The sequence below is a fragment of the Petromyzon marinus genome, chromosome 10 (assembly GCF_048934315.1).
Source record: "Petromyzon marinus isolate PM22_M1 ecotype Great Lakes invasive population chromosome 10, UKy_Petmar_22M1.pri1.0, whole genome shotgun sequence".
Taxonomy (NCBI): domain Eukaryota; kingdom Metazoa; phylum Chordata; class Hyperoartia; order Petromyzontiformes; family Petromyzontidae; genus Petromyzon; species Petromyzon marinus.
Genome location: NC_133676.1, coordinates 776807 through 798810, shown reverse-complemented (window position 1 = coordinate 798810; position 22004 = coordinate 776807). Strand labels below are relative to the sequence as shown.

The window sequence follows — 22004 nt, the reverse complement described above, 5'->3', positions numbered from 1 at the left end:
CAGTTGTTAGGGTGCATGTCGTGCAGTAAGTGAGCGCTAGGCAGTTCTTCCATCTTCGCTCTATCACAATCTGGTGGATGGAACGGGGGCTAGGGGTCGGGGAACCCTGCCACCCGTGTTGTGTGGGTGAAGGTGAACGTACAGTTGTACACCGGAGATCAAACTTGATTCGTTCCAACACCGATTTGTTCCAACACCAATTTGTTCGGGTTCTGGTGCATTCCATCTCCGAGGTTCTACTGTATTTGGGTTCATCGCGGCGTTGGTTGTGCATCCAAGGCGTCTGAATTTGTGTTATTTTGTTCTTCTCCTCTCTCGCGCTGGCCGGAATCCCCTCATCTCCACTACACAAGGGCCGGGTGTCTATTATGTCCGCTGAGCCGGGCAGCACGAGTTGTGATGGCGCGAGCGATGCCGTGCCTTTGTGTGCGCCTGCAGAAGCCCCGCCAATAATTCCACCAGCGGCGCCTCACCTGGCGGATTGGCCGGCGGATTGGACACCTGCCAGCACACCGCCGATTCTGACGCCGACGCGCACAGAAGAACCGGCCGGCGTCACGCACACGCTCGCAGGGCATGCGGATACGGTGACGGCCAGTGAGGCCGTTTCTTCATCCCCTGCCTTCGTCAGACACGTTCCGGTGTCCCGTGTGGGGAGTTGTCTTCCCATTCGGGTTGCCGGGCTCTGCTCTCGTGATGGTTGCAGCCGGGTCGACTGATTTTTTTCACGGGAGGGTGATGTAGAGTAGGAGTTAGTGACGTCATGTCACGCTCGCCCTCTGGTACGATGACGTCACGGATGGTGACGTCATGCAGAGGGGGCGGGACGGTGACATCATGTCCCCCTGGGGGATTTAAGCCGGAACCCGTCACGGGTTCAGGGTCGTCTGGAGAGTCCGGGAACGTGTACTGCACAGTCGGGACCTGGGGTAGGGAGAAATTGGCACCAGGCTAGGGTAGCCGTGGGTGTGCTAGGGACCTCCCCAGGACCTTTCCCCTGGGAGAGCGATGGGACCCTGGGGTAGGGGGAAATTGGCACCAGGCTAGGGTAGCCGTGGGTGTGCTAGGGACCTTCCCAGTAACTTTCCCCTGGGGTGTGGAGTGTCGGAGAGGTCTTTAATAAAACAACTGGCGTAAGCCCTTAATAAAACTGGCGTGAGCCCCTCCACGAAGATCTGCCTCGGGGTCATCACTTATGCCTCAACACTAGTACCCGGCAGGTATGATGGAAACAACCACAACCAGTTAAGGCTTTACCTGGTTAATAGCATTCTTCCAATGATTGCTCAATTTGTATCCATCTTCTCGGTTGAAGTTATGTCTATGTTTATTTATCTGGATGGCTTCATGAACAAACCTTTGCTCATTGCCCGAAGGTTTGCAGATCACCTTGGTCTCGGAAAAAACAATATCATGTGAGCCCACAGCGTTATAACAATGGTCAGCCACGGCAGAGGTATTGGTTCTGCCGTGTTTCAGATCTGCCTTGTGTTCGCAAACATGGTCCGAGACATGTCGTTTCGTTTCTCGAATGTATCTGCTACCGCAGATACAACTCAGTTTGTAAACTCCAGGATATTGCATGTCAGGGATTTCCTCCTTCACATATGGGATTAGATCACAGATTTGGTATACTGCATTGAATCGGACCTGGATCTTGTGTTTGTTTAAGATTTTAGAAATATTTTTGGTAACACCTGTTATGTATGGTAAAGTGATGGTTTTGATTGGCTTCTAACGGGATTGATTCTCTATTATTGGAGAAACAGTTTTGCGAATAATGCCGTCCGGGTACCCATTCATCTTGAGGGCCTGGTGTACATGTTCCAGTTCAATGGCTAGCTGGTGTTGGTCGGAAATGCAGTGGACCCTATGTTGTAGTGTTTTGATTAGGGAATTCTTCTGTGCTGGATGGTGGTGGGAATCAGGTTTCAGATAGGAATGTGTGGGTGGCTTTCCTGTGGACAGAGTGTCTGTTCTCAAACAAAACATCCAGGAATGGTAGCTTACCATCCTTCTCCACTTCCATGGTGAATTTTTTTTCCATGAAAACATTCGCTATCACTGGTGATAAGAGGAACCCATGGGGGTACCTTCATTTTGTTTGTAGAAAGTACCATTCCAGGTGAAGAAAGTGTTGGTAAGGCAGTGCCTACTCATTGGTTTTCTCAGTAAAGTTACGTATGTAGAAATACAATAAAATTATATTAAAACAAAAAACAATCACGACGTTTCTATCACAACGCAAGCGATCTTCAGCAGGTGTCAAGAACAAATCATGGAGGTAAATACAACAAAAAGATGAGAGACGAGAATTCAACAAACCTGAAAAAACATTATGTGAAGCACATCCAGTCAGGCCAACAACACAATTAGACACGTCCTGGCGGACCACGAATTTCAGAAGAGTGTAAAAATTAGTGTTTAACCTTTGGATTGCACATACCAGCATAGATAGAATGAAAAATACGAGGTACACGGTCAGTAGAAATACATATACAAGTCCACCAAGAGGTAAGGAGGGAGGAAAGATGGACAGGGAGGCAGAGAGATGTGGGGGGGGCGGAGGGATGAACAGAAGCTAAAATAGGAAATACGGTTGGAGGGGAGGAGGGGCCAGAGCGAGAGCGGCAGCTCAAACACGCACATCTTACGCATATAAAACGGCAGCTCAAAAAAGGACCACCTCCTGTAAATACAAAACGGCAGCTCAAAAAATAACCACCTCTTGTAAATACAAACGGCAGCTCAAAAAGGGTACATCTTACACATAATTACAACGGTAACTTCCCCGTAGAAGTGTGATAATAAAGTATTAAAGCTTTCGTCACTGCATAAAATTACTCATTGTTTTTTTCATTAAAGTCACGTATGTAGAAATACAATAAAATTACATTTCGAACCAGTTAAGGCTTTGACTGGTTAATACCATCCTTCCAATGATCGAAACGTCGTGATTGTTTTTTGTTTTAACATAATTTTATTGTATTTTTACATACGTGACTTTACCGAAAAAACCAATGAGTAATTTTATGCAGTCACGAAAGCTTTAATACTTTATTATCACACTTCTACGGGGAAGTTACCGTTGTAATTATGTGTAAGATGTGCCCTTTTTGAGCTGCCGTTTTGTATTTACAAGAGGTGGTCCTTTTTTGAGCTGCCGTTTTTTATGTGTAAGATGTGCATGTTTGAGCTGCCGCTCTCGCTCTGGCCCCTCCCCCCCTCCAACCGTATTTCCTATTTAAGCTTCTGTTCATCCCTCCGCCCCCCCCTCTCTCTGCCTCCCTGTCCGTCTTTCCTCCCTCCTTACCTCTTGGTGGACTTGTATATGTATTTCTACTGACCGTGTACCTCGAATTTTTCATTCTATCTATGCTGGTATGTGCAATCCAAAGGTTTAACACGAAATTTAACACTCTTCTGAAATTCGTGGTCCGATTTTGAGTACGGTTTTGAATCTGACCTGGATCTTGTGTTTGTTTAAGATTTTAGAAATATTTTTGGTTAATCTTGCGATGTATGGTAGAGTTAATGGTTTTAAATGGCTTCTCAAGGGATTTTTTCTCCATGGTTGGAGAAACAGCTTTGCGAATAATGCGGTCCGAGTACCCATTCATTTTGAGGGCCTGGTGTACGTGTTCCAGTTCACTGGCTAGTTGGTGTTGGTCGGAAATGCAGTGGGCTCTATGGTGTAGTGTTTTGATGAGGGAATTCTTCTGGGCTTGATGGTGGTGAGAATCAGGTTTCAGATAGGATTCTATGTGGGTGGTGATGTTGATGGTGTTAATGGTGGTGTTGGTGGTCGAGTTGGTGGTGGTGTTAGTGGTGTTGATAGTGGTGTTGGTGGTGTTGATGTTGGTCGTCGAGCTGGTGGTGATGTTACTGGTGTTCGTGGTGGTGTTGGTGTTGATGGTGATGTTGTTGGCGGTGGTGTTGGTGGTGGCGTTGTTGGTGGTGGCGTTGTTGGTGCTGGTGTTGCTGGTGGTAGTGATGTTGGTGGTAGTGTTGGTAGTGGTGGTGTTGTGGGTGGTGTTATTGGTGGTGTTGGTGGTGGTTCCTACGATCCATCCTGGGTTTAACCTAGCTGGATTGTGTGAGGAGCTCACAGATCCTTGAAAGATCTGGACACATTTCCACCAGTAAGCTCCTCCGGCAGGCAAGGCTGTGTTGGCTGGGTCTTGTAGCCCGCATACCCAAGCAGTTTTTTTTTGGCCGCATAAAGAGGGCTAAACGGGTATGACATGGGCTGTAGAGTAGATGGACTCATGAAGTACGGGAGGTTGTGGAGCTGAGTGGATTTGCAGAAGACTGGTACCAGCGGTGTAAATATCGGTATCTGTAGAGGAAGCTCGTGAAGGATGCTACTGGGCAGTTGGAGGCAGTCGCCCTCCAACAACAACTGAGGGCAGAGGAGCGACATTCACAATGAGTGGAGCACTGGGTGGATAAAATTCAGCAAGTAGGCACTGTTAGGGGTGCAACTGGTGTATCTACCAGTCATCTCACTTGGCCAACCTTTGAAACTCTGGGTCTGTCCTGTGATGTCTTGTTAGCGAGCCTTCGACACTTCACGTGGCCACAAAGTGCACCTGGCCTAGCACAGGCGCCGTGGTGACATCCCCAGTAATTAGTGGCGAATGTCGGTTCTTGTTTTTTTGTTTCGTGTTTTGGGTAAGTGGTGATGATGCGAGTTTGTGTTGATGATGTAGGTTCATGGTGTGAATGTGAATCCGCGTTGTGACTTGACTCGTGTTGAGACGCGGTGCTGTCACGCCCCCTCGACTCTGTGTGATCCTCGCCTTCGTCTCCTGCTCCGCATGCAGAGACGCTTGAAGTTCTGTGCACCCTGCTCTGCAAGTTGCCACGATGGAGGTACGTGTGGCTCCTCCACTCGTGTGGTGAATTATGGATGGACGTGTGCTCTCCACTTTCTGTTTACCTACCTGTCATCTATACATATACCTGCATGTGCATCTGCTTGCCCGCCAGAGTGTGTGTGCATCTATCAGAGTATCTCCCCGAGATCCTGTCTGTGTACCTGCCTGTCTACACGTGAATGTTCTACAGTACTTTTATCTATCCACCACTGGATGAAGGCCTCCTTCCCTGAGACCCTGCTACCCCGCACAATCCTGTGATGTAATAATCCACCAAGCACCGATTTCGTCGCTCCATCTTTCTGGCAACTGTCCTCTCAGGCGTGTTCCGATACTTGGCTGCAGCTCCATTGTTGTTCTTAACCATTGGCCATCGTTGTTCCTCCTGGCCGTGGCACGTCCTGGCCCAGCCCCACTCCTCTTAACAGTTTGAAGGATCCAATAACCTGCGTGTGTCCTCTAAATCCACACGTGTCTCATTGTAAATCCAAGTGTGACATCTGATATTGGCCAAATATCCCAACGCTGAGAACTGACGAAATCTCGGAAGAACCATCCTGGAAGTCGAGCCCAGGATCTCAGAGATCCTGGCTCAGTGCCAGCCTCCTGCACTTTTCCTAACATCTTGCTAAAGCCTATGTGGTGGACCTTTGTCTTTGTTTGTGTGGAGAGGCGAGGAGTAAGGGCGAATCTTGCACCACGTGGAGTGCGCTGTCCTCAGAGGACACCGCCTCCATCTGCAGCAAATTGCAGCAAGGTAAGAACAGTCATGTGGGATGTCACAGAAGGCCATGGTGAATGGTGGAACATCACGATGGCCATGTTACATGGGGAAGTCACAGTAGCCAAGTTGCATGGGGGACTTAATGGCAACCATGTTGCATGAGGGACTGCATCATGGTGGCCATGTTGTATGGGGATCATTATCTGTGCTCTAGCCTTAGGACATCACGCTTTCAGATGCACTTCCGATATTAGAAAGCCACTGGAGCTATACACTTTTAAATCATCTAGATTGAAGACTCATTTCTTTAGAACTTCTTTCATGTTTAGTTTATTGTCCTTTCCCCACATATCCATTTAGCACAATTGGCTATGTATGGTGCAAAATAAGCTCAACATATATACAGATATAACTGGGATTGGCCAAAACATCCCAATCATTAATATATTTTGCCTACAAATTGCTTCAATTTTGGATCAAACAGCTGTTGTTATTCTCATGTCTGCACAAATCCTGGCTCTCTTTGGCCCTCACTTAACCAACTGTGAGAAGCGGGAACTCGCAGCCATGCAGCAAGTGTGGTACTTTGCACTCTACAACAAATCCTAGGGTGTCAACTACGGACAAAATTCCACTCTGGTGAAGCTTGCCACAAAACACCGGCTGTGGGCGTGGTCACAGGGCCCATCGGTAGCAGGGCTTGTGGCCTCTTATTATTGCACCTGAAGTACCAAACAGGGCTATCACACACGCACACACCAACGCACTTCAGAATCCCCTGAAATACTACACATGACTTGCTGAAAAAGATTGGAGGTCAAGGCCAGGTGATCCAGTGCCTTGATCACAAAAGGAACACCCTTTGAGGCCGACGTTTGTGTTAAGTCCGTCTCCACGGGCGGCCGTGCAATGTAGTGGTGACACTCATGCTTCGCAGCGAGGAGGGGGGCCTGGGTTCGACTCCTGATTCAGGCGCCGTCTTGTATGGAGTTTGCATGTTCTACCTCTGTTCTGCATCATTTCCTTCTGGGTTTTCATATCTTTCCTCCCTAAAGCTTAAAATACACGCAGACAGTGTAAACTGGTATTGGGGCAAAACATCCCATTGCTGAAAGATTACCTGCACTGTGTGCTGCCCCCCCCCCCCCCCCCGCCTGTAACGTGGTTAACTAACTTAACAACCTTTCATAATATTTTTTAAGTGACCTGGCCACAAATTAAAGCTTAACAAAGTAGCATGTTGATTTTAAATGTGGAGGGGAAAACCAGTGGACCCACAGAAAAATCCAAGTGACCACGGAGAGAACATGCAAACCCCAAATGTACAGGTGTCAGGATCAGGATCGAACCTACGACCTCCTTCATACCACGTGGGGGAGATAACATATCGCCACCGCAGCAAGTTACTTTTGAGACGCACACGCCACCCATGCATTGTAATACTGTGGAGCTGCCATGTGTCACGGGTTCATTGGAGGCCAATTATCTTTTCTCCATTAGCCCTGTTACTTTTACCGAGCCACACCTCGACTCAATCAGCAGGGTGGCTACATGGCAGTGGTGATGCTTGTGCCTCTCGGCGAGAATTCCGAGCTTTGGTTCTCAATTCGGGCGCCTTTCTCTTTGGAGTTTTTATCTTCTCCCAAACGATAACCCTCCACCATCCGGCAACAAAGCCAATGAAATCAAGTTGTCAAGTGAGCAGATGTGCCAACTGATTTGGTTTATCTGCAAACCAACGACCTCAACCCACACGGAACTATGACTCTTAATATTGGTTGTGAATGTGCACGTACAATATTAACATGATTATCGTTATCAGAATCAGTGCGGCATTGCAGGGGATGGCACTGACGCTGTGTTTTTGTTGCTGCTTCTGCCTCTCTCACAGGGAGAGCCTTCATGAAGTGATTAGAAAAGCGGGGCTCCGGCGGTTGGACATGGTGATGGTGAAAACCTACACCAGGGGCATCCTCAATTCTTGTGCCACATTAATTCCAGGAAAAACGTCCACGCGAACATCAAGCCAGTGAGTGGACACAGCGTTTAGCCTTTATTTTGGTGCATAGGTGTATCTTTATTGGGGACTCGTTCCACAGAAAAAACCGGCCACATTGGTCACAGGATCAATATGTTCGCTCTGCCCATCTCACTGGAAGGAGGCAGGGTCACGCTATTTTTGGTGCAGATTATCCGGTATGAATTAAACTATAGTGTTGAGTCGTGTCGCTCTTGGGGATTCACCAGAGAGAAAACCGGCAACGTTGATGAGCATTGCCCCAAACTTTGGGAAACACGAACCGGAGCCGAAAAGAACGCATTTCTAAACGTGCGAAACGCGCGTTTTAGCCTGACAACTGCCCGTTGTCGAATTCCAAACTGTAAATGGAAAACGTCCGAAGACAAACGCGCAGTGGAAAGCCTCACGGAATCTGCACGCTCTCTTGTGCATGGCTTGTCTGTAACTCGTTAAAGGGCACTCGTGCAGCTGTGAAGCTCCATACAGCTCTCGTCAGAGCAATGTCAATCGGTTGTCGATAGAGCCACCCCCTTTACTTTGATGGTGCCTGAGAGTGCTTTGAATGTGATATCCATCTACTCACATCGCCAATCTTGACGCATTTGAAAGGGGCACCCCCCAGTGACAACTGTCAGAAAACAGCGAATGTTGCACTTGACTGACGCTTGTTGACAGCCCTATGCCTCATCTAGTTCCCCTGTTTAGCATGTGTCGTGATACGTGATCGGTCCACTGCTGACTGAATTATATCAGCATAACCTCTGAGTTTGAATTCATTCTACTCCTCCTCCAGAAAAATGTTCTCGTCAAGCACACTGTGACTGACACTGTGAGGGTCACGGACTTTGGCACGAGCTTTTTTGTGGAAAATCCACGTGAGTGACCTCACCTGGGTGTGTGGGTGCCTTCGTGTGGGTGTCTGTATGACTGTCTTTATGCATGGGTGTATCTGCGTCTGTCTGAGTGTCTGTAAGTGTCTGTGAGTTTGTCTGTGTGAGTATCTGAGCGTCTGTGTTGGTGTCTGTGTTGGTGTCATTGTGTATGGGTGTTTTGTGGGGGCTACCGTCCCCCGCCATCACCAAATTGTTGGGGCCGTTGCCCCCCGACTCCCCCGTTCCATTCATACCACTACCCCTCGGTTGTTCTGTGGGGTTCGGGTTAGCGACCTCCACCTCCTCACCTCCCGGGGCCCCTGACTTTGTTGCCGACTGCGTAGGCATGGCTCAATTAGTGGGGCCACCTGCTCTACGCTTACGACGCGCTACGTTGTTCCGTGGCGGCGTGCCGCGGTGAGCGCGCTCGCAAAGTAAAACCCCATCCCGCACGTGAACAAACAGGTACGGTGCGCCGACGCGTGATTCCCTCACACACACGCTCTACGCGCTCAGGCAATAACAAACACGACGCTGCTACCTGCCGAGCCCCGTGCACCAATCCCACGCGAGGGAGTGGGGGGTCGGGGGTGGGAGGCCAGGGGCGTCTGCCGTGCGCGTGCTGCTGATTGGAGGGGGTCACTTCGCTCCGATTTAAAGGGCCGTTCAAACAGCCGTGCGAATACGCGCACGCCAGGCGCTTAGCTCGCTACCTCGCTATAAACAATCGCGCAGGCACACGACCGCAACACAGTCACACAGGCATGCGAGCGCTAAGCACTACTGTAAACAATCGCACAGGTACGCGAGCGCTAAATACCACCGAAAACAGTCGCGTAGGCACGCGAGCGCTAAGCACTACTGTAAACAATCGCACAGGTATGCGAGCGCTAAACACTACCGTAAACAGTCGCGTAGGCACGCGCACGCGCACGCTGAATACTCCGCCTCGTGGTAAACAACCGCGCATGCACGCGAACACCAAGCACGCTCTAACCTCCTCTTCACACTCCCAAAGACCACACGACACAGTTTATCCCCCTACTAGCTATTTTATTTACCGCGAGTAACCCGTTAAACTACGCGTGATTGTGTGGGTCAGTGGATGCCAGCCTATTCCCCCTGGGCTCCTAGGCTCAATTTATCCTGCCTATCGCTCCGCTCTCTACCCTCGATTAAATAGCTCAAACTCACCGCTCTCTCACTTATGCCTACGTCCACTCTGCTGCGCTGGAAGCTGTAGAAGGGCGATGCTGTGGGTCGTCTCCGTAGAGGGTTGAGCCTGGCTGCGTTGAAGCTCGTCACACGGACGTCTCGAACGGCTGACGCTAACACCTCGCTGCTCTCGATCTCTTGAAGAACTCTCCTACTGTCTCAATCACCTGCCTTTTATCCTACCTATCACAAAAGGCATTTCCGCGGACCTTGCTTGCCCGTGCCCTTTTGTACATTCAGACGCCTGGTTATTCTTGTCCCTTTGTTATCTAGATCCCTAATCCTGCCTATAACAAAGGCGTTCCGCTGTTCCCACACCCCGTGCCGCCCTGTCCATTCAGATGTCGGAATGCTCCTGTCCCGTTGTTATTTGAATCCGTAATCTCAACTTTATAACAAAAGGCATTCAGATGCTTGCTTCCGCACCCGTGCCGCCCTGTCCATTCAGAGGCCTGGCTATTCTTGTCGATTTATTATGTAGATCCCTAATCCTAACAAAGGCATTCCGATCCGTACCCCTTTGGCCTCCGTACTCGTGCTTATGTGTGTGCGGTTTCACTCGCGGTGGCTCAACGGCTTCTGCCGTGACCACGTAACTTTAATATCAGGTCACGGCGCTGAGGTGCATGTCAGCCTCGGGGGTAGATCGCCCAATTGCCCGGCCGCAGGAAACCATGAAGCTTGATCCAATTAGGGGCTTCTGGATAAAATCCTGTCGGCCAGTTGACCTTCCCTCCCAGCTCTACGTGGGGTGTGCGTGCATTCATGTGGGGGGTGGGTAGGGGCAGCGAGGGGCGCGCCGCATTGGCGCCGTCACTCCCCGGTGGCGGTGTCATCGCGGTGGGCACGGCCCCAATGAAGCGGCTCCGCTGTGGCGGCACCACACAACCCCTCGGGGTGTCAGTCCCCGTCCCGAGTTGACTAGAGCACCTCGCCTGGGTTGCCCCTATGAGGTAGCGCCGCAGGGTCCGCGGGACTCGTCCGGCTCTCGTGGCTGGCCTCGGCGGTGATGGCTCCGTCTCTCGGGGTTCTGGCGGCGGTCTCCTCCTCTACTCCAGTGGCTTTCTCCGGTCCTGGGTACCTGCGGGCGGTGAGACAAAGTCGGGGGCGGTAGGGTTCAGGGGCCGTCGTCCCCGTCTCTCCTGCCTTGGGTCGGGACCCCCTGGAGCCCGGGGCTCCGTGGGGCCCATATACTGTGCGAGGCCCCCGGGTATGGGGGTGTGGGGACCCCGGGGTTTCGGGGTGCTCGAACGGCGGGGTTCTCCCTCGCTGGGGCCGTCCTCCATGGGTTTAGCTGCTGGACATTTACCACCATCTCCCGGCCCCTCTCTCCCCGCTGAATCAGTACAGTCCAGGGGGAGATCTGTTGCCCCACGGTCCAGGGTCCCCGCCAGTAGGTGGTTAGCTTCCCCACCTGTCCGGCCCCAACGCGAGGGGTGTGCAGCCACACCTTAGAGCCCGCCGAGTAGAAGGGGGGCTCTATGCGGGGTCGGGCGCCCTGTTCCTGCCGCTGGTGTGCGGCCTCGCCTTGCGGGTATGCCCGGACCCTAGCTCCTCGTAGGGTCTCCATCAGGTGCTCCACGGGGCGGCTCCCTTCCTCCCGTTGTGGTGGAGGGACACCGAACAGTAGATCTGCGGGCAGGCGAGACTCGGGTCTGTCCTGTAGATGTGTGTACTGTGGTGGCGTAGGCGAACAGGGCATAGGGGAGGTGTTCGTCCCAGTCCCGTTGATTCGCGGCCGCCATGTGTTTAAGCTTCCCGGCTAGAGTCTGGTTCATCCTCTCTACCATCCCATTTGCCTGGGGGTGATACGCCGTAGTTCAGTCCTTCTGGATCCCGAACTCCCGGCACAGCGCCTGGAATAGCTCTGCCTTGAACTCACTACCCTGGTCGGTGATGACTCGTTCGGGGATCCCTTTCTTAAGTACGTAGTGTTCCACGAATACTCGGGCCACTACGAGGGCTGTCTTATCGGGAATGGCCACCGCTACGGGATAGCGTGTGAAGTACTCCACCGCTACGAGAATATATCAGTTGCCCCGGTGGGATCGCGGGAATGGCCCTTGCAGGTCAATCCCAACCAGCTGATTTGTTCGACTGACGCGGAACGGCTTCAGGGGTACCTGATATCGCGGTGGTTTTGGCCCGCATTGCTGACACACGTGGCAGCCCTGTACCCAGGCGGCCATGTCTTGTGCTAACTTGGGCCAGAGATATTGGCGATGCAGGATTTCCCGAGTGCGCCGTTCCCCGTCATGGCCCCCGAGCGGGTGGTCGTGCACCAGCCTTAGCAGCTGGGGTCGCACCTGGGCGGGAACACAGATGCACCCAGGCTGGCCGGCTTTGGTCAGCTCTCGTACCACCCCGTTCTGCACGCACAACCGGGCGTACAAACCACTCCAGGGTCCTGGTAAGGCGTCCTTCTTCTCCCGTAGGGCCGCTTCCACCACCGCCAGATCTGGATCCTGCAGCTGGGTCCGTCTCAGCTGCTCGTCGTCCAGGCCCGGGAAGGCGCAGCCGACGTCCTCTTGGATCTGATCGGGTGGGGTTGCGCGACCCGTCGGGCCCCGGGGTGTGGGCTCCGTGCCCGCCGGGTGGTCCTCTGAGTCCCTGATCTCTCCTGCCGGGGTCTCCGTGGCACATACTGCACTGTCTCTCATTGGAGGAGGGTTAGTCTTGGCGTGCTCCTGGGGGCCTGCCACCTGCTGGCAACGGCCCCCCGTGAAGCACGGGCAGACTTCCTCCGCCCTTGTTTCGGCGCACACCGCGGGTTGCCTCGACAAGGCGTTCGCGTTTGCGTGTGTACGCCCCGCTTGGTACTCGATTTGCAGGTTATACTCCTGCAACTGTGCCAACCATCGGGCCATCTGCCCCCGTGGTTCCTTGCTCGTAAGGAGGAACTGCAGGGCATAATGGTCGGTGCACGCCCGACATTTCCTGCTGTACAAATACGGTCATAATTGTTTACACGCGAAGATCACGGCATACAGTTCTTGACGGGTCACGCAATAATTCAGCTCGGCCCCACTCAGGGTCCGACTGGCGTATGCGATGACCCGCTCCATCCCACCCTGCACTTGTGACAGCACCGCGCCCAGCCCACTGCTGCAGGCGTTGGTGTCTAAAATAAAATCAGTGGTGAAATCGGGGAAAGCTAGGGTGGGGGTGTGGGTGAGGTGGTCTTTGAGGGTGGTGAAGGCCGTCTGGCAGGCCTCCGTCTACTGATAAGGGTTCTTAGGGGAGGTGAGTTGGGTGAGGGGGCTTGCAACCTCGCTGAATCCCTTTACGAATCGGCGATAATAGGTGGCGAGCCCCAAGAATGATCTGATTTCCGTCAGGTTCCTTGGCCGTGGCCATTCCACTACGGCGCGCACCTTCTCTGGATCGGTGCGCACCCCTGCCTTGCTTACTCGGTGTCCGAGGTACCCCACCTCGCGCTGCGCAAGGTAACACTTACGCGGCTTGAGCTTGAGATGAGCTACTCGCAATCGTTGGACACCTCTCGCAGCCTAGACCAGTGCTCAGACAGAGAACTGCTGAACACTATCACGTCGTCCAGGTAAATCAGGCACTGTTCCCACTGCAAGCCCCGAATTACCAACTCGATCAACCGTTGGAACGTCGCGGGCGTGTTAGTGAGTCCGAACGGAAGCACTCGAAACTCGAACAGTCCCATCGGGGTGGTAAATGCGGTTTTTGGCCGATCCTCCTCCGCCATCTCCACCTGCCAGTACCCGGACGCCAGATAGTGGGTGGAAAAATACCGTGCTCCTGGGAGGCTGTCAAAGGTGTCATCGATGCGCGGTATGGGGAAGGCGTCGCCGAGGGTGACTGCGTTCAACTTTCGCTAATCAACGCAGAACCGGGTCGACCCATCCCTTTTCATCACTACCACCACTGGGGCAGACCAGGGGCTCGCCAAGGGCTGGATTATGTTATCACGTAGCACTATCCGCGACTGGCTCCTTGATCTGGGTCCGTTCAGGTGCGCCCACTCGGTATGCGGGGAGTTTGATAGGTCGGGTTTCACCTGTGTCAATTTGGTGTTTAACAAGGTCTGTCCGGCCTACATCTGAATCGTGCTCACCGAACACGTCGGCGTACTCCTGCAATAACCTGCGCAGCTGGTCGGCCTCCCCCTTAGGTAAATCTGCCCAAGGTACATGTAACGCATCATGTAGGGGGACGATCTCGGCTTGGGGAGTGGGGCTGACTCGCCAGGCCAGGTCCTGGTTGTCCTCGGGGCGGCCAGGGTCCTCTGCCCAGAGGGCAAACACCGAGTCGTTAGAGTGTCGTGCGTGCAGGGGGTGTATGGTAGCTACTGGGGTGCGTCGTCATAGCATCGCCGGGGTACTGTGTGGGTTAAACACCCGCATGAACAGTCGGCCCCCATCTGCGTTTACCAGCGTGGCTGACCCTACAACTCCGTACCGTGCTGCCAACTCCGAGTGAGGAGTTAGCATTACCTCGCCCGATCGTCGGTGTGTGGGGTCGGCGGAGGGGGTTGCCACTCGCACCAGCATCTCGGCGAGCGGCCCGATGGTGACGGCCGACACCAGTGTAGCGGCCACGGGTGTGAAGCGAGGGCGATTCGGCTCGGGTCCCAGGAACGGGATCCGCTCCCCACTGCCCTCCACGGTGGCGCATCGCTGGCGGGGCTGCACGTTGAGCCCCAGCTTTTCCAGCAGGTCCGTACCTGCAATACACTCGTGGCATAACACACTCGAGACATAGAATTCCTGTGTGCACACCTGGTGTCCGAAACGGACCTCGAGGGAGATCCTTCCCAGCAACCCCATCCCGGCTCCGCTCGCTGTGTGCAGCGGGCGATCCGGGGCCTGCAGGCGGCTCACGTCAACCCCGAGCACGCTGCAGTGTGCGGCGCTCACGAGTGAGGCTACGTCCCCCGTGTCCAGTAGGATCCGGGTGCGCTGCCCGTTCACCTGTCCTTCCACCAGCGACGTGGCCCCCGTGATTCCTGCCACCAGCTCCCGCAGCCAGTCGCCCGTCCTCACCGCATCCTTGGGTGTTGGGGTCGGAATCTGCGTGGGGGTCACTCGCTCACCATTATTATTATTGTCGTTTGTTTCGGGACCTCATTGATTGCACTCCTAGGTGGTCCACTCTCTAGGGGGCGTTGGCGCTTAACCCTGGCACGTTTCTAGCGTGGGTGATCTGAGGACAGTCTCTCACTAGATGTCCCCTGTGGTCGCACAGGTAACATGCCCGGGGGCGGTTCCGTAGGAGGTCCCCTGTCCACCCCCTTTCCCCCTTCCCGTACGTAGCTGCCCAAGGTCGGCTTCTAACTGGGTCACCCGTCCGGCCAGTCCCCCTACTGTGGAGCGTAGCTCACCCATTTCGGATTGAATGGTTTTTACATTTTTGTTCGCTTCGTCCCGTATATCTTTTATACCCGTCTGTATCCCCGCTACCCAGCCCGGGGTTGTCTCGCAGGGCCCCGTAGACTCTCTTGCTCGACCCTTTATCGTGCGGGTGAGTCCCTCTTGCTCCTCCTCTTCCTTTTCCTCTGGGCCCAGGCTCGCGATGGCTCGCTCTCGTCCTGGGCCCCGGAGCTGCGCGCGTTGGCTGGAAAGTCTTTCACACTTACGCGCGCGCTCAACTAGGGCATTAAAGGAAAGGCGGATGCAGCTTAGATCGGGGTGCCACCATGAGGTGCGAGTCAAGTATTGTAGGATTTTCTCGGAGGCGAGGTCCTCAACTGCCTCCGCCGTGTACCCTGGGTGTGCGAGCTGCATTAGCGTACGCACGTCCTCGGCATAGTCACACAAATCCTCGTTGGGTTGGCGGCGGCGTGCCTCTAAGGCGGTCTTTGCCTCCTCCTCATTGCTCACGCCGAACCCAAGTCAAGTTGGCGCATTAGCTCTGCTAGCTGGGTTTGTGTGCTCGCGGGTAGGGTTTCTGTGAAGTCAGCCGCCCGTCCATCTAAGTTTATGGTTAGTTGCTCTAACTCCTGTGCGTCTGTCCACCCATTATTTTTTTTAGCCCCTAAAACGTTGCGGGCAAACGCCTTCAATGACGGGGTCCCCTGGCCAGTAAATATATGCCTTATTTTTATGTGGGGTTACGCGGGGGTTCGTACCGCTTCTGACGCCAAACTGTGGGGGCTACTGTCCCCTGCCATCACCGAATTGTCGGGGCCGTTGCCCTCCGACTCCCCCGTTCCATTCATACCACTACCCGCCGGTTGTTCTGTGGGGTTCGGGTTAGCAACCTCCACCTCCTCACCCCCCCGGGGCCCCTGACTTTGTTGCCGACCGCTTAGGCATGGCTCAATTAGTGGGGCCGCCTGCTCTACGCTTATGATGCGCTATGTTGTTCAGTGGCGGCGTGCCGCGGTGAGCGCGCTCGCAAAGTAAAACCCCGTCCCGCACGTGAACAAACAGGTATGGTGCGCCGACGTGTGATTCCCTCACACACACGCTCAGGCAATAACAAACACGATGCTGCTACCTGCCGAGCCCCGTACACAAATCCCACGCGAGGGAGTGGGGGGTCAGGGGCGGGAGGCCAGGGGTGTCTGCCATGCGCGGCCTGCTGATTGGAGAGGGTCACTTCGCTCCGATTTAAAGGGTCGTTTAAACAGCCGCGCGAATACGCGCACGCCAGGCGCCTAGCTCGCTACCTCGCTATAAACAATCGCGCAGGCACGCGACCGCAACACAGTCACACAGGCATGCGAGCGCTAAGCACTACTGTAAACAATCGCACAGGTACGCGAGCACTAAACACCGCCGAAAACAGTCGCGCAGGCACGCGCACGCTGAACACTCCGCCTCGTGGTAAACAACCGCGCATGCACGCGAACACCAAGCGCGCTCTACCCTTCTCTTCACACTCCCAAAGACCACACGACACAGTTTATCCCCCTACTAGCTATTTTATTTACCGCGAGTAACCCGTTAAACTACGCGTGATTGTGTGGGTCAGTGGATGCCAGCCTATTCCCCCTGGGCTCCTAGGCTCAATTTATCCTGCCTATCGCTCTGCTCTCTTCCCTCGATTAAATAGCTCAAACTCACCGCTCTCTCACTTATGCCTACGTCCACTCTGCTGCGCTGGAAGCTGTAGAAGGGCGATGCTGTGGGTCATCTCCGTAGAGGGTTGTGCCTGGCTGCGTTGAAGCTCGTCACATGGACGTCTCGAATGGCTGACCCTAACACCTCGCTGCTCTCGATCTCTTGAAGAAGAACTCTCCTACTGTCTCAATCACCTGCCTTTTATCCTACCTATCACAAAAGGCATTTCCGCGGACCTTGTTTGTCCGTGCCCTTTTGTCCATTCAGAGGCCTGGTTATTCTTGTCCCTTCATGATCTAGATCCCTAATCTTGCCTATAACAAAGGCGTTCCGCTGTTCCCACACCCCGTGCCGCCCTGTCCATTCAGATGTCGGAATGCTCCTGTCCCGTTGTTATTTGGATCCGTAATCTCAACTTTATAACAAAAGGCATTCAGATGCTTCCGCACCCGTGCCGCCCTGTCCATTCAGAGGCCTGGCTATTCTTGTCCCTTTGTTATCTAGATCCCTAATCCTAACAAAGGCATTCCGATCCATACTCGTGCTTGTGTGTGTGCGGTTTCATTCGCGGTGGCTCAACGGCCTCTGCCGTGACCACGTAACTTTAATATCAGGTCACGGCGCTGAGGTGCATGTCAGCCTCGGGGGTAGATCGCCCAATTGCCCGCCCGCAGGAAACCATGAAGCTTGATCCCATTAGGGGCTTCTGGATAAAAACCTGTCGGCCAGGTGACCTTCCCTCCCGGCTCTACGTGGGGTATGTGTGCAATCATGTGGGGCGGGGGGGAGAAGGGGCAGCGAGAGGCGCGCCGCGTCGGCGCTGTCACTCCCCGGTGGTGGTGTCACGGCGGTGGGCACAGCCCCGATGGAGCGGCTCCGCTGCGGCGGCACCACAGTCTCTGTGGCTGTGTGCAAGTATTCGTCTCTAAGTGTCCGTCTGACTGTCTCTGTGTATCTGAGTGTCTGTACTTGTGACTGTTTATGTGTGTAATGTTGATGCTGTTTAAGTCAGTGTGTTAACACACATATGTATGTTGTTCTTGTGATTATTGTGCAGCTATGGATGTTCATGGGACCCTGGAATACTTTTCTCCGGAACTGTTGCTGGGCTATAGCTTGACCTGTGGAGAGGATATGTGGGCACTGGGCTGCACGGTGGCGGAGTTGGCGACGGGCAGGGAATTTTTTTTGTCCGACAGCCACGTGATCCCCCTCTCTTTCCTTGGAGTCGTGGGCCATGGGGGGGGGGGGGCGGGGGGGGGGGCGGGGGGGGCAGGAGGGTGGGTGGCCACTTTGTGATCTGTGAATAATGGCCGTCGTATGTTGCGTGTGGTTGTGTGTACACGTGTGCATCTTGCATGTGTGGGGGTGCGGTAGTGTAGCGGTTAGCCTGCTGTGCTAGAAACTGAGTTCGAGTCCAGCTCATGGCCAACACCAGTGACGATGATCTAAAGTGGTCCTGGGCCTCCCCTAGTTCGAGTCAGTCTCAACTGAGTACCTGGTGGAGTGTGTGAAGTACCTTGGTCAACGTGGCCCGCCACCCCTGTCTTTGTGTGCTGCTGCTTTTGCTATTCAATACTAACAGCACTTGCCCCATACAGTGTGCCGAAGCTATACGGGTGACCTTTGTCTTCATATCAACCGTGTGCAGATTCTGGGGATGCCTCCAAGGTACATGGTGGATGCAGCTCCCAACAGAACGCAGTTCTTTGGTGAGTTGAAGGGTGGTGCGAGTGACGGACCGGATTCTGTTTTAGGGAGTGGCCTCGGTGTGTTATATTTTTTTGGAGGGAGCCTCTTTGTATTTTAAATTATTTGGGTGTGTGGGTGGGTAAATTAGTATGTGGGAAAGTGGGTGGTTATGTGGGTGAGTAGGCGAATAGGTTGGTGAGTGGGTGGGTCGGTGTGTGGATAGGCGGATAGGTGAGTGATTGGGTAGGTGGAAGAGTGGATGGGTGGGTGGGTAATGTGTATGCGTTGGTTGATGGATCGGTCAGTAAGTGGGTAGGTGGGTGACGTGGTGGTTGGTGACTTGGTCTCTCCCGCTGTGCATGGCTCCTGCAGACCATCGGGGGAAGATGTTCTGCCCAGGCAAGAAAAGGGTGCCGGGGTGCTTCCAACTTCACAGGGTGCTCAAAAGCGATGACCCGGAGTTTGTCGAATTCAACAGCTCATGGCTGCGGTAAGAACCACCTACCACTCCCACCACCTCCCCACTAAGTTTGCTCCCCTCCATGTGATCGCGACTGCTCTCCACCGATCACCAGAAAGATGTGGAGCCGAGTGGACCTGCCAATAAGCGGTACCACCGGCGTGAAGTTAGCCCTCTGTGGCGGAGTGGGAGGTTTGTGCAAGACGCTGCTGGGCATCAGAGGACTGCCACTGCTACTGCTGCTTCCGCTGCTGCTGTGCGTTCCTGGACCTCTTGGGAGAAGGGAAGGAACATCAAAGCTCTCACCATGACTCTCTAACCACGTGGCTGCGTGTGTCCCCCATGCGTATGTCAACAGATGGGATCCGAATTGTCGCATGACGCCAGCGCAGGTGCTGGCTCATAGCTGGCTCGGGACCGTGGCCACCAGCACCACCACCAGCAAAGCCACCACCACCACTGCTGCTGCTGGCAGTGTGAAGAGCTCTTGAGCTGCTGAGCCACGGTAAGCCACTACCTGCTTGTCTCGTGGTCAAGGAAGTCTATAGGGGCGTGCGGGGCCTGGGGCTAATCACAACGTGTGGGCCTTCGAATTGCGGATAAATCCTCTTTTGGTCTTAATTAGAATGATGCATGTGATGTCATTACTTGTGAGACATTCTGGTGCGATAGCCTACGTGTTAAACGGAAGTAATGTCTGACACTGTGACACCGAAGCGCAGGGCCCCCCAAAGCATGGGGCCCGGTGTAGTCGCCCCAATCACCGTACCTGGGGAACGACTCTGCTCCTGTGTGTGTGTTTAGTATCGATTTCTTTTTATGACTACGACTACGCTTATTTAGCCAGCACGAGCCTCACTCAGTCTCAAGAGTCTTTTTCAGGAGGGTCCTGCCAAGTTGTTTGCAGTACAGAACAAATTTACTGCTACTGCTGCTGTGTGATCCGAATTGAATGATTTGAAGATTCAATTTCCAACATTGGCGGGGATGTCCATCCAACACTTGTTGCACAGCGTGTGTGTGAGGCTTCCACTGCCAAACCCAAAGGAATGGAAGTGAAATTTTAATGTGCAATTTTATTGATGGACTTTGTGTTGTCTTGGTGTGGTCTGGGGCAGTTTTTTATTGTTTTTTTTTTGCCTTACCCAAGCTTGCATTGAGTATTGAAAAACTGACAGGATTTGATTTAAACAATTTGTATTTATATGCTTTATTTTTTTGTGTGACTTCCTTACACTTTGCACTTCTTTTGGTTTTGTTTTGTTGTTGTAATCTGCTCAACACCCACTCACCAATCACTCTCACGCCTGCCTACCCACCCACTGACTCTCACACCCACCCACCACTCACTCTCACACGCATATACCCACTCTCACACACACCACTCACACCGACCCACCCACCATTCACTCTCACGCCCACCCACCACTCTCACGAATCACTCACGCACACCCACTCACCACTAATTCACGACTCTCATGCCCACCCACTAACCCTCACCCACACCCACCCACCACTCACTCTAACACTCTCCCACCCACCCACCCACTCACTCTCACGCCCACCCACCACTCACTCTCACAACCCACCCACCACTAACTCTCACACCCACCCACTCTCACGCCCGCCTACTCGCTCACCACTCACTCTCACATCCAGCCACCAAACACTCACCACTCACTCTCACGCCCACCCACCACTCACTCTCACACCCACCCACTCTCCCGCCCGCTCACTCACCACTCACTCTCACGCCCGTCCAATCACTCACCACTCATTCTCACACCCACCCACTCTCACGCCCGCTCACCCACCCGCCACTCATCCTCACACACACACTCACTCAACACTCATTCTCACACCCACCCGGTGTTTGCGGTCGCGTGCGTATTTACCGAGCGCGTTTTACGCAGGGGGTTTACGTGGCGGCGATCGCATTAAGGGTTCGGCGTGGTGCGTAATTCTGGCGTGTGTGCAAGTAAGGCTGCGCTGCGCACTAACTCATTACCTGCGCCAGCGCTCGCGCAGCAGCCGCGCTATTTTTAGCGCGTGCACGTGGTGGGCAGCAGGTCCGGTTGTGCGCGCGCCCGCAGCCCCCGCAGCGTGAGTGGTGGTTTACGTGGGGGGTGGGAGGCAGAATAACGTGAGGTGGTGGAGAGCCAGCAACGAGCCATGCCCGACAGAGAGGATGCTGGTGCGGGGAGGCCGATGACTCGATCGGCGGCAGCCCGGCGTAAAAGAGAGGAGGTCCAAGGGGGAGAGGAGGAGGGGGGCATCAGCCCTCACACAACATCTAGCCATTTCTAGCGTATATACGGTGCTCAGCCGCCATCTTGTGTGGGGAAGGCGCCCAACCACCAGGCGGCCACCCACCATTATTTCACGTGGAAGGCGTCCAACCGCCATCTTACGTAGGAAAGGCGCACAAACGCCCTCTTAGGTAAGGAAGACGGCAAACCGCCATTGTGCGTGGGGAAGGTGCCCAACCGCCATTTTACGTTGGAAAGGTGGCCAATCGCCATCTTAGGTAGGGACTTTGCCCAACCACCATCTTGCGTGGGGAAGCCGCACAACCGCCATTTTACGTGGGGAAGGCGCCCAACCGCCATTATGCCCACCCTAGCTGGGCATTATGAACCCACTCTAGCTGGGCATTATGAACCCACTCTAGCTGGGCATTATAACCCCACAAACGCCCTCTTAGGTAAGGAAGACGGCAAACCGCCATTGTGCGTGGGGAAGGTGCCCAACCGCCATTTTACGTTGGGAAGGTGGCCAATCGCCATCTTAGGTAGGGACTTTGCCCAACCACCATCTTGCGTGGGGAAGCCGCACAACCGCCATTTTACGTGGGGAAGGCGCCCAACCGCCATTATGCCCACCCTAGCTGGGCATTATGAACCCACCCTAGCTGGGCATTATAACCCCACCCTTCCTGACCATTATAACCCACCTTACCTGGCCATTATAACCCCACTCTACCTGGCTATTATGACCCCACCCTACCTGACCATTATAACCCCACCCTTCCTGACCATTATAACCCACCTTACCTGGCCATTATAACCCCACCCTACCTGGACATTATGAACTCAGACCCCCAC

The 22004-nt window shown here is 53.9% G+C and overlaps 1 protein-coding gene across 1 annotated transcript in view; it reads right to left on the bottom strand.

Annotated features, from left to right (window-relative positions):
• The window catches only part of LOC142924187 (uncharacterized), a 95117-nt gene extending 79650 nt beyond the window's left edge, over nucleotides 1–15467 (bottom strand). The window contains exon 1 of the mRNA XM_076065995.1: nucleotides 15125–15467. Within this exon, the coding sequence (XP_075922110.1) occupies nucleotides 15125–15467 (343 nt within the window). The remainder of the gene's footprint in view (nucleotides 1–15124) is intronic.
• Between the last annotated feature and the right edge of the window lie 6537 nt (nucleotides 15468–22004).